Genomic DNA, 16,599 nt, shown 5'->3' with positions numbered 1-16,599 from the left:
TAGATGATCTCGCAGGTCTTTTTCAACCTCGGTGATTCTATGATTCTAAAACTCAAAGTGCCCCAAGGTTTTATCCCCCACTCAGAAATCCCACCTGCCTACAGGAAGGAAATATTCCTTTCTTGGGGGATGTGCTGCTGTTGAACATCACTAGTCCTGCTGGGGAGGACAAGGGTGATTTTAAGGCAAGACATCCTTACATGCTCCACACAAATACATTATCAGCAGGGCCACACTTGTTACCAGGACAAGCACCTTGGCAAGATGCTAAATTATGAGTGATGACTTAAACAGCGTTTCATATTGAAATATGTTTCATAGCAGGGGTACTCCCAAATTTCTGACTGTTTTCCTGGCCACTCGGCTACCCTCTCCTGCTCCTTTCCAAAGGGGCTGATCTCCAGCACCCAAAGCAGCCCATGCTGCTCGCCTGGCTGGGCTGACATTTCAGTGCTGATCTGAAAGCTGCTAAGGAGCTGGACACTGCTCAGATTTGGTTCTAAGTTGTTCTTTTGTATGCAAGAGTCTGGATTCTCCATTCTTGCTCCTACTAGAGCACAGGAGATGCACACTGCCTGATGCCTACCAGGTACACTACCAAAGCTGTCCTCCACCCAACGGTATTTATTTCATAACAATAATATAATAAAAACCCATTACAAAACCTAGGATTAATACAAAGATTTCCAGTGTTTCCTTTAAAAACGAGATTGTTCTGCTGTTTGTAATCCAAACACTGCTGAGTTGGATTCTGCATACAAGAACTCAACAGCAAAACTGATGCTTTTTTTGGCAGGTTTCTACTTTGTGCGGCTTCTGATAAAACTGAAGCTGGAAATACACACTAGTGAGAATCGAAATGTCATCTGTAACAAAAGTAAGGCAATATTGTGTTCTTAAAAAAAGGGGACTTCACACTGAAAATGTCCACTTATCTGCCAGTAGATGGCAAAAATATCCCGTAGTTGTCTTCAGTACCTAAGACAATTAGTACAAAAGGTTTCACGTGTCATTCTCCTCCTTGCTGCTTATAGAAACTTTCAGAAAGTATAAATTAAAGTGCAACTGTACAAAAAAACAATCCTTAGCAAAAAACTTCTAGGGACATAAAAACTATCAAAATGATGGGTTCAGGGTTGTTTCTGAAGTTGAACGACTGCATACCTGGGACCAGCAACGTTGCTAATGTTCTCCTTTGGTTTTGTTTCTTAAAGCAAAACCAAAAAAGGAAGAAAATAACCCTCCCAGGATTTTTTGGCAAAGTTTTCGTAAAGCGTTTGTTCCTTGACTGATCACACTATTAAGTTCCTTTGCAATCAAATGGAATTAAATACTGTAGCAAAGCCAAGCAGACGCCAACGTTGTCCATTAGATTAAGCCTATGCAATGAGAAGTAATAATTCTTTTAAACAAAGGATTTGTCACACATGCACTAGAGTTTACCCTCAAATAACAAGAATTTTAACCTGAAAAATCCTCATAGTTTGTCTTAAAATATAAAACCCTATTCTTCGGACAGCCAGCAGCAAAGAAACAGTGAAATGCTTGTGATATCCCTGCCTTCTTCATGTCACAGCAAGGTCCCAACCTGTTCTGCATCAGGACAGCAGGATCCTTGGCAGGTGAAGGCAGGCAGCTTTGGCAGAGATTTTGGGGTGGTGACACGGGCAAAATCTTCCTATGGGAAAGGTGAGAGGTAAGTGCACCGAAGCCATGATGCAACGCTGGATCTGGGGGACTCAGCAGCATCCTGCCCCATGTCTGCAATGGGAGCTTTGCACATGCCACCCCTCACCCTTCTTTACTAGGGGAAAAAGAACAGAGGGTGGGATGGTACTTGCAGCAGCTGCTTGTTTTAGGGTGAAAGCATTGCCAGAGGTTCAGCCCTGTCCTCCCCCTGCTTGGGGCTGTATGGGAGGTACAACCTGAACCGATGTGTGTGCCGTGGAAAAAAATGCTTGCCTATGGCTCTGTGAATTCAGGATCAACCAGGAGGGAGTTCTCTACCAAAAGTCAATGATATGTTTGCTACTTTACAGCCCTGCCCACGTATCCCATTGGGTTCAGGATAAAAAAGCTCATATATATTTCACTCTGGTCTAACGAGTGAAACGAAGTCATTCCTGATTTCCTCAATGCCTCGTTTGAGGGGCTGTGTCCTTTGAGTGCACTTAGGATCTTTTAACAGAGGAACTGGTTCTGCGCCGCAGGCTGTGGAGCGGTGAGGAGAAGGAAGGAAGCAGAAGAACAACAGAACGGCCACGTTGGAGCTGGTCCTCACAGTGCAATGCCATGTGCTGGGAGTCCGGAGCCCGGCTCAGCGAGCCAGAGCCATGATCAAACTGGCACACATCTCGAAGAAGTCCATGGTGTGGCTGCCCAGGCGTGGGGGCACTGAGGAGATGCTGCCCACGAAGGAGCCGCTCAGGGACCCCATCAGTGACTGGCACTCAGTGGCTGCTGCAGCATCAATGCTCAATCTTGGCCGGTGCAAGCCAGCTGCTGAGCACGAGCGCTGCGGGGTGGATGAGCCGGACCTCTGCTCCATCACCTCGTCTTTAAGGCAATAGGAAAAGCAAGAAATAATTGTAACAGCATTAGTTTGGTATCCCTTTACTAAGGAACTAGTAACAGTGGAGACGAATGGATCAGAAGGGATTTAGAAGTTGGACTCAGCGATCCTTGTGGATTCCTTCCAACTTGGAATATTTTATGATCATAACTGACTTGAAGCAGCATCACATGCTACAAAAGCATTCAGGAACTGAAAGAATTATTATTTTTCCTCAAAACTTCCAAGCTTGCTGTTTAATGTGTTCTACATCTCACAGTGCATCAATTCCTGCTTACCGTCAATGCTTTTGAAGTCCAGGAGGTAGCTGCGGTTGTCCACCTGGTACAGTTGCAGACTCATTTTCACATAATTGCCCGTCACCGGGTTCTTCCGACGCACTCTGAGATGGTAGGAGTTCACCACCTGCAATGGGCAACCAGCTTTAGGGAATACTATTCAAGGCAAGAAGAACAACATTCCTTTCCTTTTGTTATTTTCTTAAAGACACAGATTTTAGAAAGAACATTTCTTTGAAAATTAAGCAAACGGCTCCCTCTCCTATTTCCTCTTACAGTTGTGTTTGGAAAACAATTCTTGGGGCTCTGATTCACCAGCCCTGAAGGCAGATGAAGCTGTTGCAGCCTCTCCTCCAGGCACCAAACCAATATTATTGTTCCCTCAACAGCAACAAAGGCCAAATGAGCCAGAATCCACTCCCAGACCCATATACCAGGACCATGCTTGGGAAAGCCAGGCGGGATGGATGGTAGGGAATCATAGCCTCTCCCATCAGCACAACTAAACAGTGTTCGTCAATCAGTCTTGAGCTGTGCCACGCATTTTCCCTCACCACTTCCCACCCCACAATCTGCTGCATCTCATTCACAGCGAGATCCTTTCTCTGTGCTATATTTATGAAGTGGTGGCACAGATGGAAGAGCTAAGAGTCACGCCTGAAGTTATTCTTAGGATGGGAAAGATTGCTGTGAAACCTCCTCATATAAAATAAGCTTCACCGCCTACATAAAGGCAGTTGGTTGTATCAGTCTGTGGAGCTGTACCAGAAATACGTTAGGTTTGTTAGCTCTCCATAAAACCATTCAGCCAACAAATGTCTGGCTCTTGTAGGCACACGCATCTGGAGACAGTCCATCTCCTCGATGGTGCCATGAAATCAGGTTCTGGGTGCTACTAATCTTTAAATACATAACAATGCTATCAAAATAAGGAGGATATGTGAGACTTTAAAGATGCACAGGCACAAAATTTGGGCATTTCCCAAGGGCTGAGGATATTCACACATTCACACAGCAAAAACCCTCTGGACATGGAGTAAGGAGGATATTGTCTCCGGCGATGAATATCTGAGCAGAAATTCTCCTTTCTTGGTGCTGATGCTTGCACAAGGCTGTTGTGAAAGGCCAGGAGAGCTCGTATACCTATAACTGCACTGAGTTTTAGAGAAGAGCTGAGAATGTTTTACCTGTGATGGTAATTGGTGAGTGATCTTCCTGTTCTCATCTCAGTCCATGAGCTTTTCTCATTGAATTTTTTCCCTAGTTCTTTTGAAGAGGGAGATTGAGAGAACAGCACGGTAGATCTTAGCTGCCCATCAGTGTGAAACCACCACATAAGTAGGAGCAAAGAGACATGTACTGTGCCATTTCAGGACATGCAACTACTATGACCCAAGCAGAAATAACAGGAGATGCTTTTCTTGGGAGCACTCGAGATGACCTCGCAGGGAATTAGCCACTAAAATTAGAAATGTGACCAGCTCCTCTTATCCCTGCAGCTAAACAAGACAGAATTATCTTTCCAGACAGAGGCTTAGGGCATTCAGGAAAAAAAAAAAAAAAAACCACGCTTATTCACACCACAAATAAATGGCACAGATACAGAACATCTTGTGGGCATTTGTTTGGAAACAGCTGAGGCTGTAACCATATATAGACTGACCTGCCTGATCAACTCAAGTCATAATAAAAAAAATACCACTGAAAACCTCCCCAAAGCACATTTCCTACCTTCCACTCAAAATCCAACTGCTTCATAGCTCGGTACACCTCGGCCATAATGTCATAGGGCTTGCTCTGGCTGCGGATCCCCAGGTGCCACTTGGCCTTTTTGACAGTCAGAGGTTTGGGCTTGGTGGTGTTGAGTGCATCCAAAGGGCAACGTGCCTTGGGGCTGTCTGCTACCAAGGGTGGCATCCGCTCGGGGTGAGGCTTCACACCGGGAGGGATGTGCATGGTGTCGTCCATGAAGGAGCCAGTTGGGGGGCTGGAGGCTAGGTAGAACTCGCTGGCTTGGTTCATGATCCTCCGGTTGTCGATGACAAGGTGGTAGGCGACCGCGAGTTGGTCCTGGGGGTCACCGCTGTACAGACTGTTCATCACTTCTGACTCGGTGCACTCAAACTTCTCACAGACCTCCCGAACCGCGTCGTCATCGATGACGGTGGCATCGTAGGAAGGGTCCTCTGGGAAGAGGTAGCTGGGCAGCTCCTCCTTAAACCACTCGTGTTCCCTGGGGAAAGGCAGAGAGGGGCCACCATCAGACACAGCACTTCATAGAGGAATCAGAGACTATCCTTTGAGGAGCTGTAGCCAGCACAAGGCCTCCCCTCAGCCTTCTCTGCTCCGGGCTGAACAAACTATGGGACCTCAGCCACTCCTCATACACCTTGCCCTTCAGACCTTTCACCATCTTTGCAGCCATCTTTTGGATGCTCTCTAATATCTTCACGTCCTTCTTATATTTCAAAGCTACCCAGGCCCACAACTCCCACCGGTTTACAATGAAGTCAATGGTAATTAAGTAAATGCCAGGGCAAGCCTCGGCTATAGGTGCCACCTATCAGTTGGTAATCTTGCCATGCATGCTGTTGCTCTAACATATAATTAAATCTCCTACTCTTCAGGGCTCGTGAAGTTTAAAAGGCATTTATAATTCAGATCCTATTTGAATGGTTAAATTCAGGCCATCAATTGCAAAAGTATTATCAGCCCATGATGTTCTGTAAGTACTTGTGATGTTTATGCATATGCTCAGCACACCAGTTACATGTAATCACAGAACCATAGGGGTTGGAAGTGACCTCTGGAGGTCATCCAGTCCAACCCCCTGCTAAAGCACATTATAGTAACGACTACTATAAATTCCACAAAATGCAGATGGGGCTCCACTTTCACAAAATCAATATTTTTAAAATTACTGTTTGTGAAAGTTTCAAAGCTGTGTTACCAGTCGTGAACACTTCATGATATCTGAAGGAACAAATATCTGCTTAAGTGCCCAACTGTTCCCTTTCATGGGCAGTGCTGTCATTGACTACACAAGAAATGCATCATTTAAAGACATTTCCTGACATTTTAAACTGTCTGACATTTTAGCTAGTAATTCTTGTGTTCCTCTTCCTTTCTCATTGGATAGACAGTAAGTGCAACGACTACACTTTTATTCTAAACTGGTATCCAAAGGCAGATGTACTTGAAATAAAGTATTGAGAAATGGCTGGTGAATATCGAGTTCTTAGGATTATTGTGTGAGAGAGCTGGTTTTGTTAAGCACTATTAACAGATCTTTGAGGCTACTTTATGATGCATTGAGATAGCATAATCTGCATATAAGTTGCAGAAAGCTACCTATTGCCAATTTTCACTTGTATTGGTGAAGCCGCCGAGAAATGAAGTCACCAAGCCCAGGTTCATCATCACCCACCACCAGCTGGCAGCACTCGCCTCACCATCAGCACAGAAGGGTGCAGGAGGGCTCCTTAAATCCCTTAGGACCAAACCCAGTTGGATTAACTGACAGCTCCTACAAACCACTCTGTGGGCTGACCTGATGTCCTTGATGGTTGCGCGCTTGAGAGGGTCAACCTGCAGCATGTGCATGAGCAGAGTGGCAACGGAGCGGTTGAGGTACTCAGGGATGTAAAACACACCTCCACGGATCTTCTTGAAGAGGGTGGGCACATGCTCATCATCAAAGGGCAAAGTGCCACAGAGGAGGGCATAGAGGATGACGCCGCAGCTCCAGATGTCCACCTCTGGACCAGCATACAGCCTGTGTGAAGCAAGGGAGGAGAAATGGGTCACAACCCTTCCCGTTCTCCTCTGCACCCTTGGGCTGCCTAAGCCAAAAACCCACCCGAGGGTGATGGAGAATGACGCAGAGCTGCTTTTTGTTGATCGTGCTCCTTCGTGATGCATGGAACAGGAAAATGAACACCTCCACCAGACCCACCAAAAAGCCCAAACCTGCATTTCCAGGAGCTCTGCCAGGCTGCTTGCTTCCTTGCCCCTGAGGCTGGGGGACTCAGCCAGCAGTTTCTATTCATTCGGAGGCAGATTAAACAGCAGCAGATACTATATCTCTTGAGTGTTTATTTTCAGTTGAAGTTTGTGTGCTGGTATGCAAGAGCTCCAGCTTCCGACAAGCTGTTAATGTGCTTCCTGGCATCACCAAGTCAGGATACCCCAAATATATGGGTTTTGCTGCTGCTTGCCTGCTTGATTTGTTGGTTCATTGCTTTTTGCTGAAGCTGCTGATTTCTAGGATATCTGGGAGATACTCTTGGACCGGTAAAAACCAATACAGAGGTCCGTTCATGAAATCTAATCATCCTGCACTTGCTCCTCTTAAAAAGCTCTGCTGCATGCACACCTGGTGTACAAAAAGCATGCACACTGTCATTCTTTGAATGCTACCTAAGTAACAAAATACCATTTCTGCTCTCATGTTTGAGACTTGCCCCACTGAGAACAGTGACAGCAGCAAAGTCAGGGCATTCTGCTAATCCAGTCAGCTCCAAGTCCCACTGGTCTATGCCTGATTTCAACAGATAGGATGATGCCTATTTTTTGGCTGATAGCCACATTGTTTGAACTGTGCTTGGACTTTTAAGCCCAAATGAGGTGCACTTTTATGATGCCGAAACACAAGGTGTCACATCCTGGATCTGCTCTGGGAGCAGCTCAGCTATATCCACCTCCAGCACATTTACCCCTGGTGGAGATGGCAGGTTGTTCCTCTCTGTCTCCTATATGAACTGAAAAAAAAATAAGTGATTTTGGCCTGTATTAAAAAAAAACATGGGAATAATATTTTTTTGAGTCACTGTAGAGTTTCTGGCTTTGTGCCCTTCTTGACAATGAGGATTTACTTGCTTTCATATGTAGAACTGTAGATACAACAGGCTTTTTGGATGCTGGTCTAGTTCCAACACATGTGCCTGTGTAAACAGGCATAAAAATGTTATCATCACAACATTAAACAAAACGTTGGATTTTTATAGGCAAAGACATACTGGATTATGGAAACTAGCACTCATGCAAAGAATGGTTCAAAAGGATGGAGTGGATGCTAAGGAGATGGGCAGTTCAAAGGACCATGCAGAGGACTGTAAATTCAAAAATCCATATTTGTAAACTCCATTATGCTTATACAGAGAGAGTTAGGAAAATCAATGTAATTTAGGCTCTCAACAGTAAAACACGGGAGGTGGCATGACTGTATCAATGGGGAGAGACTGAATTCAGCCCTAGAGCCTGGTTCAGAATGCCCCGTATCAAACAGCTGCTGCAGCCTGGCAGGATGCAGCTGAGAGATGCCACTGCTCTGCAGTTCTGTCAGTTCAATTCATCAGTTCAAGACAAAGCTACCACCACTGAACCTGCTGTCATGAAAATAAGCCTGAAAGTTATGGAACCTGAAGACAAGGATGTTCAATACAAGAGTCTAGCAATGTAGGGAAGTGATTAAACAGAATACTGATTGCTCACTTGATGAGTGGTTTTCCCCATTCCCACTGTGTTTTATATAGGTGGGCAGGAGAGAAAGGGGTGGAAAAGCCTATCTTTCTGAAACCTCGGTATCTGCATCCAAAGAGTAATTTTCATCCCCTTTAATTAGCAATGTACACAGTAAACATCTGCTGTTAATAATTCCTCCAAAGTAAACATCTTTAGCAAAGCATGTTTTGCTGCTACAGCCATTGAGAAATACAAAAAGCAAGAAGACCTTCAGATATTTCCAGTAGACTCACCCAAACACAAAACACTGGCTGGAAACATTCAGTTGCTTTACTACAAGCAGGTTCCAAACTCAAGAGGAAATTTAAAGACCACGCACACACATGATTGGAAGCAGCATGTCCTACCTTCCAGAAATGACTTCAGGGGCCGCATAATTTGGGGAACCGCAGCTGGTGCGTAGAAATTCACCATCAGACATCATGTTGGACAATCCTAAAAACAAGGTGTTGCCTATGTATTGACATCCAGCCAGAGAGAAGAGATCGTGCAAGAGGAGGGAGAAATCTGATGTAATCTAAGTAGACACCTTTGAGCTGCTTTGCTATTATAGCTCTTATTTTCTTTCCAAACAAGTAGCATTGACTCCAAACTAACTTTGCTTCTCTGACTTGCAAACCTCAGAACTTTCTTTCTTTACCATAGAAGAAAAGAGACATAATTCTCTTAGGAGAACATAATGGTTGTGAAATGTGTAAATTTTCAAAAGGATTTATCACTGCTAGACAGCACTGAACAGAACAGGGTTGGAAACTCAGCTTTTATGTCGGGTTTCAATCTGTAATGCCACTTACAGACTCTTGTTACTGTTCATTTCTGAAATGAAGTGAGGCCAAAGGCACACGGCCATACTAAGGAGAACACACATGAAAATAAACACATGCAGCCAACTCACTGTGAAATTAACTGCGCCGAGTCTGTCTTAAACATAAATTAGCTAAAGCCTTCTATTAGGTGATTATACTGAAACACAGCGAAGATTTGCAAATGACCTTCCTTCTCCATTATTAATGCGAGCACAGAAGCAGCCTACAATAAGTAATCCCTGCTTTTGCTAAGAGGCCAGTGTTTATAACTGTGGGCTTTTCAGGTAGAGAAACTGCAAGTGGTTATGAAAACAGACTCTGGGTTTTGTAAGGCGTGCTACGCAGACACGCTCCAGCAAGCGGCTTGGAGCTGGCTGCATTTCTGGAATGCTGTTGGGGTCACATACCAAAATCGGCTATCTTCGCATTCATGTGTGCGTCCAGCAGCACGTTCTCTGGTTTCAGGTCCCTGTGGACAACCATGTGTCGGTGACAGTAATCCACTGCGGAGAGAATCTGCTGGAAAAGGCGTCGAGCCTCCGCCTCTTCAACCTACAGATGCAAGGGGAAACAGTTCTGAAGGCATGTGGGGCCGGGCAGGGGAGGTTTGCCTTAGCAAGGAGCCAAAAGTGTTCCACGGTGTGGAGATAAAATTAGAGCATGCTTGTGACCGTGCTGGAACCAGGAGCAGCAAATAAAGTAGATTTCCCCCTGTCGAATAGATTTCCCCCTCGTAAGTGAGTGTTTTCAAATGATGTAGCCCAGAGCTGACGGTAATGAGGTGAAATTAGAAAATAAATTTGGCTGAGCCATCAAGGAGAGCCTACTGGTGCCACCTATCAGGCACTGGTTTCCCAGTGGGACCACTTCTATTGCATATTGTATGCAGAATCACAGAATTATTATGGTTGGGAAAGACCTTAAAGATGATCTAGTCCAACCATCAACCCATCACCACCATGGCCATTAACCATGTCAAAACACCACAGAGGTTAGCATGGGGAACAGTTCTTCATGGACGAGTGGAGAAGGTTGCTTTGGGGAAAAAAAAAAAGCCAAAAGTGGAACATAGCAATGATACTACAGACAGAAAAACTACATATAAAATGATCAGGAGACTGATTGTTTTGTTTTTCCCTGTGTGAAAAATAGTTTCTGAACATGAGAGTTCAGATGGGATGCAAATCGGTCACTGAAAAGATCCAAATGAGCAAGATGAGCTGGAAATAAGAACTGTATGTAGAAAAGTAAATGGAGTTAGGCTCCATCAACCAGTGCACTAATCTAAGACAATTACTGACTTTTTGTAGTATAGAGAAGATATATACACTGGGCTGATCCCTCACCTGAAGCACGATTCTGGATGTCCTTTTTAGCCCCCTGATTGCTTCCTACCCACGAGAATGTCCACAATAACCATAATATCATGTTTCAAGTGCTCAGCCTACTCCTCTGATGACTTATACCCAGTAAGAATACTGACATTTGAAAATGCTGCTCAGACAAGCCACATCCTTAAAAAGTCTTCAAAAGGCCTGATGAGGAGCCAAAGGGGAGTCTGGAGGAGGAGAATGACTGGGATGGAGACCACACTGAGTGCTCCCCTGCTCCAATGCCCTGCATGCACATAAATCTGCTGCTGAACCAGGGGCTTGGATAGGCAACCTATAGCTAAAAAATAAAAAGATACGGTGGTTTTCCAAATGTCTTCACTAAGCAACACATTAACTTTGGATATTTTGGTTTGCATATCGAAATACATCATGGAACATTGCAAAAAAAAAAAAAAAAGGCACACAACTTATGTGTGAGTACGAGACTCTCCAGATGGGATTGCTGTGAAGCAACTTCTATTTTGGGCCTAAACCTTAGCTATCTTCCCTTTAGCAGCCGTTTTACTTCTGAACATCATCCTCTTCCCACATAAGAGTTTGGGGCTGACGTGGTAGTGGCACTTACACGTCCATGCTTACAGATGTAATCAAATAATTCACCACCGGATACATATTCCATGACCATGAAGAAGTCCGTTGGCGTGCTGATGACCTGGTACCTTCAAAAACACAAAGAAAAAATATATTAATAAAAAAGGGAAAGGCTTTGAAACAGATTATTATCTTCAAGTCAACTCTTAACATAAGCACATGCTTGGATCTTGTGTTTATAACCATTTTCCATTTCTGAAAAGCCATCTCTTATTTCAAGGGGCACGTCAGGATAATCTTTCACTTGTCTATGAAAGGATCTCTTTCACAGATTCACCCTTTTGCTTCAGGCTTTTAAATAATCCTCTGGAATCTCTGCCAGATAACCCTATTGCATTTAAGACTGTCCTGACATTCAAGTTTCCATTTTGGCTAAGATGCAACAACGTCTTCAGAAGTCAAAACTTCATTAAAATGGGAGTGGGAACGGAGTATATTTGGTTTCCTTCATACTGAAGATATAAAAAAGGAAATCTAGACACTAGGTGGAGCTAACCTTGGAAAGGCATAGAAACAAAGATGAGCACCCCAAAAGATTAACATCATTCTTCAAACATTAAGCTCCTCTATATTCTAGAATGATAAATGTGAGGGAAAGCAAAAGAATATCCTCCTTGATGTGCAAATTTACCCTCCACCTCCGCTAAATGATCCCCGAGTGCTACAAACACACTTCAGTTTCCCATCCGGCGTAACCTGACGGCAATGAGCTGAGGTCAAAGCAGCTGTAGCAATGCATAGCAGCACCAGCTGAGACTCCCTGTTGATTTATTTCAGAGACACGGTTTGCTTTTGTTATTTTATTTATTCATTTTTCACAGCAGATAAATAGACTTCATTTTCAGAGGTGATCAAATGAACTGGTGATAGTCCCACTAAAGATCAATAGGATCGACTTAACTTTTCTAAAGAGTTTCGCACTCATCTAAGTTAACAGCACTACCATTTCTTGTATATATATGTAAAGTGATGGGACACCACAAGGGTTTGAAAGAGGAGCCTCATGTGCCATAGACTCCTCTTCACCTCTTTGTCGGTGCATTTCAGGGCTGAAGTATTTATCGTAGGAGACTGATCAACTGAATTTAATTTCCAGGCTTTAATGGTCTGTTTGATGAATGTGTGTGCAGACTGGAAGGATGCTGGATGAGCAGCTGAGGACTCTTGCTGCTTTTTTCATGAAATAATACCAATCTGTTCTCCAATAAATCCACGGAACTCTGAAGTTACTCTAAAGTCAACAGTTGCTGCATGGTTAGTTATTTAACTTAGGGAGAATTTGTTTTCCCTTGCCTCTAAGTCCCAGGTATTTGCTATATCTCATGCCAGTTTTAAGGCTGACCTAAATGTCAACTTATCCTTACAGTTACCATTCAACAGCTTTCTTTTATAGAAATGCCAAAGATATTATCGAGTGCCTCATTAATGTGGACTGGCTGCACAAACCAGGGATTGAGATGGAACCCCAGAGGCAGGAGCGCAGGTGCTGATTTACAACTTAAATTCAGGTTCATCAGAATGGCAATGTTGAAAACTTACGTCTGAATAATAAATAAAAAAATATGTGTTCCTTTAAGCTCTGGATAATCAGGCCATGAAAACATAAATCCTACTGACTTCAGGCCAAGGCTTCACTCTAAGAGCCTGCCCAAGCTGTTATTCCTCAGGCACAATTCTCCATCACTTCAAGTCGTGAGATACTGACCCAAAAAAGGAGAATCATAGAGACTCCTCGTAACATCTCAATGCAGGAAAGCACAGATCCTCTCTGTGCACCTTTATAATGACTCCTGAATGGAAAAGTGGATGTTTGGGCAGGCTTAGCTGAGCAAAACTTGGCACAAGGACAAGTCTCATAGTCGCTATCTATAATGGCCCGAACTCCAATAGGAAAAACACCTTCTACAGTTCCTCAATGTGTGGATTGTGCCCCAACACAAGGTAGCAGGAGGACATTCAAAAAGCAGCATTTTGGCTTCAACATGCAAAAACCTGACCACACATCTACTGTTCCGTACAACTATAAGACATCTCTTGAAAACAAGTCAACTTGTGAAGTCTTTGCAGATAGAGGAGTAAGCTGAACGTGTGGCAGAACACGTACTTACAGTTTGATAATATGAGGGTGCCGGAAGAGTTTTAGGTTTTGAATTTCTCGTTTGATCTTCCCAACCACATCCAGGCTGCGTATTTTCTGTCTGTTTAGGATTTTTACTGCTACTTTGTGCCCCGTCAACTGGTGTTCGCCAACTAATGGAAAGAAGGCATTGCAAAGTCATTACGCAGAGAAGCAAGATACATACGGGAGATTTAAGATACTGAGATGGATGATTTAAAATCAAAAGAAGGCAATAAACAATAGAAATTGGGGTGTTTTAAGTATAGTCTGGATATCAGGACTTTATTTTCCTTACTTTTCCTGTAGGTACAGTTTCTACATTCCTTGAGTCCTATTCTATGCAGTAAAGGTAGATTCAAACACCCAGGAAAGCAACAAGTTTACAGAAAGCAAAATGATGCACCATTTCGTACAATGCCTCAACTATAAGTGCAGAAATGAGTGCACAATGTATAAATGACTTCAAAACCAGACTGGGGTCATTTATACAAGGGAAATCCCAATGGACATACTCAATGTGGCAATTTGGGAAAAAGAATAATTAAATCATAGAATCATAGAATGGTTTGGGTTGGGAGGGACCTATAAGATCACCTAGTTCCAAAACTTTGTTTCTCTTCGCTTTATTATTTTCCCGTTGCAGTGTAGGAAAAAAAGAAAAGAGGGGACTTATTGGTAAAAAAAATGCTTAAATAAATATGACAGAGTAAGTGGAGGTGGCCATACCCCAAAGTAATTTGCAAGGATTTATAGCACAAAAAGGTCATGTTGATCAGAGACAAATATATTTAAATGGTGGGGAGAACCTCCACCATAATGCATGGGTTGAGTGAATCCCCAATAAACCCTGCCTTAAAACAAGACCATCACACCTCTTTAAAAAAATGATACAGGGATTTTCCCTGCCCAGAATAGGACTGCAGGATTTGCATTACTAAAATGAATTTCTATTTATACTTTCTCAAGCATGCTTCTCGTTTTGATGACAAGCTGCAGGAACACCACGCTGGAGTGTAACAGCTCCAGCAAATTCTGCCTTAAGAAAAGACACAAACTTCAATATGTGCTTTTATGACATGCACTTGGTGTGCTCAGGTGCTGATGTGTGTAGGGACAAACGGTGACCACAAGCCAGGAGAAGCACCACTGTCACTGGTGGAATCACACTAGTTTTTAATGCTAATGCAAAATGAATTCAGAATCTGACTTATTTGCTATCAACAGCCTGTGTAAGAAAATGCTCTGTGTGTAGCAAGTAAAATTTATAATGAAGTTAACAGCAGAAACTGCTTGTAAACAGATAGTTTACATCTGAACAGGTGGTTACATCTAAAAGGGTGCTGCCCTCTCTCAGGATCTCCAAATGGATATTAAAAAAAGTAACACAGGGATGGCTTTCTAAGGCAGCAGAGAAAACCTGCTCGCAGCATGCATTTAGGCTCTCTAATTACGAATGCTACGCCGTCACTAATAACACAGAACAGAAGCTGTTAACAATTATGAGCAAATTCTGTTATTAGATTATTAGACTCAGTAATTTCAGAGCCTCTAAGGAGCTGATGAGAAGCAATGCATGTAAAGCAGGCGGCCGGGGAAGGCAGGAGGCAACGCCAGCACTGCTCAGGGCACGCGAGGTCACTATTATTAGCCGCGAGATAAGACCTGCCAGAGATTCTTTCCTCAATAAGAGCATCCTAAAAATAAAACACTTTTTACTGCTCTTGAAAATAAAAGCGCTACTTTGCATGCCCATTTCATCCCTTCATAATACTCAGACTAGCAGATGAAATGGGAATAAACTAAGCTTCGCCGTTCGGATGCAATTTAGGGATTAACGGAGGGCTGAAGTAGGCAGATAATTCCTCCTGGGTGGTAGAAGGAGAGCACTGAAAATAGTGCAAGGAGGCATTTTCCCTGGTGATCCTTGGGGAGGGGAGAGCGGGGCAAGTTGGGGAGGCATGGGTGCCAGGGGTACAGCAACCCGCTCAGGCTTTATAGGGGTCCAAAGCACACAGCCTTGCAAGGAATTCTCCCCATCTTGTTGTGCTTTGGCTAGCAGTAGCCTTGTGAAGAGCATTCATCTCTCTTTGCTGAGGTGGTCGTGGCTTTGCACAGGAGAGGCTGGCGAAGGCAGAACAGGGAGTGTTGGGCAACTTCAGCCAACATCTCCCAGACTTTGGATCTGGCTGACCTCCGTGGCTGGGACTGCAGTAAGCTGCATTTTGCCAGCTGCACATGGTTCATTCAATCCTGTTCAAGAATTGGAGCACTAAGGCAACAGGGAAACTGAGGAACAGCAAAGTGACTTATGGCAGAACTAGGAAGAAGATCTTGATCCCTTCCATCTTTCCAACTCTTCCTGCCCTTACCACAGCACAAGCTCTGAAAAATTCGTACTGTACTCTTGGAAGAAAAAACAAAGGTCATGCCTGGAGTGAGTAATTACTGTTTTTAATCCCACTGCCCAATAGTTCATCCTCTTTCCATCCATGACAAACAACGTGCAATTCTGTGAAGGTTTTTCTAGCTCAAACACACCAATAATTAAAACCAAACAGGCTATTTTGTAATCCACCTTTTGCTTACAGTAAGCATTAGATCCGGATATATTCTCATTCCAGTCCCTACTGGCTTGTTAAGTCTACTTGAGTGTCTTGAGAGAGGGATGAAAAGACAACATAATTTGCTATGTGATGGGAGTCCTTTAAACCTTTGGCTCTTTGGAGACAACATTTCCTTTTGCTCACATTCTCTAACCCAGCACACACTGGTGGGAGAAGAAGCACTGGGAGGTTGCATGGGCTTGGCCAAGGCAATCCCATCTCTGCCACATGGAGCAGGGAGAGGATGCACGTGCTCCTCTGTGTCAACAGGACCGTCCTCTCCTGGTACCCAGGTTGGGCAATGGTGATGTCAGGTATGGGTAAGGAAGCCTGCTCCTTCCTTCTCACTTGCTGCCTGGATTAAAGCCTGAGGGGAGGAGGGAAGGCTGAGTAGGCAGTATTAGAAAAGGGATTTGAGCATGTGTCTTGTCTTCTAGTGACAAGTACTCCAGTCAGCTTCCCCGCAGCTTAGAATCAGCAAACTCAGCTCCATTGGGACAGGCAGAGGGGATGGATTTGACACTGAGGTGAAAGCACTGCACATTGGACAGAGACTGTAAACTCCAAAAATTGACACCAAGCAGACACAGTGTGAGCATCCTTAGCTCCTACTGCATCTGCTTGTGCATGGGACTGCCTGCATTATTCCGGCACTGGAGGCTGCTGGAGAAACAAGGGAAGAGATTCAACAGGATGAGTTTCTAACAGAAGAC

At 43.9% G+C, this 16,599-nt stretch overlaps 1 protein-coding gene across 1 annotated transcript in view; it reads right to left on the bottom strand.

Moving 5' to 3' along the window:
- Positions 1-941: 941 nt before the first annotated feature.
- PRKAA2 (protein kinase AMP-activated catalytic subunit alpha 2) overlaps positions 942-16,599 on the bottom strand; it is a 17,960-nt gene continuing 2,302 nt past the window's right edge. The window contains 8 exon segments of the mRNA NM_001303204.1: positions 942-2,556; positions 2,851-2,977; positions 4,582-5,083; positions 6,401-6,625; positions 8,721-8,808; positions 9,587-9,731; positions 11,139-11,232; positions 13,273-13,414. Coding sequence (NP_001290133.1) covers positions 2,318-2,556; positions 2,851-2,977; positions 4,582-5,083; positions 6,401-6,625; positions 8,721-8,808; positions 9,587-9,731; positions 11,139-11,232; positions 13,273-13,414 — 1,562 coding nt within the window. The 3' untranslated portion in view covers positions 942-2,317.

This window comes from Meleagris gallopavo, chromosome 10 (genome assembly GCF_905368555.1).
Source record: "Meleagris gallopavo chromosome 10, MGAL_WU_HG_1.1, whole genome shotgun sequence".
NCBI classification, from domain to species: domain Eukaryota; kingdom Metazoa; phylum Chordata; class Aves; order Galliformes; family Phasianidae; genus Meleagris; species Meleagris gallopavo.
Note: the sequence above shows the minus strand (reverse complement) of the source record. Positions and strands in the feature narration are given on the sequence as shown.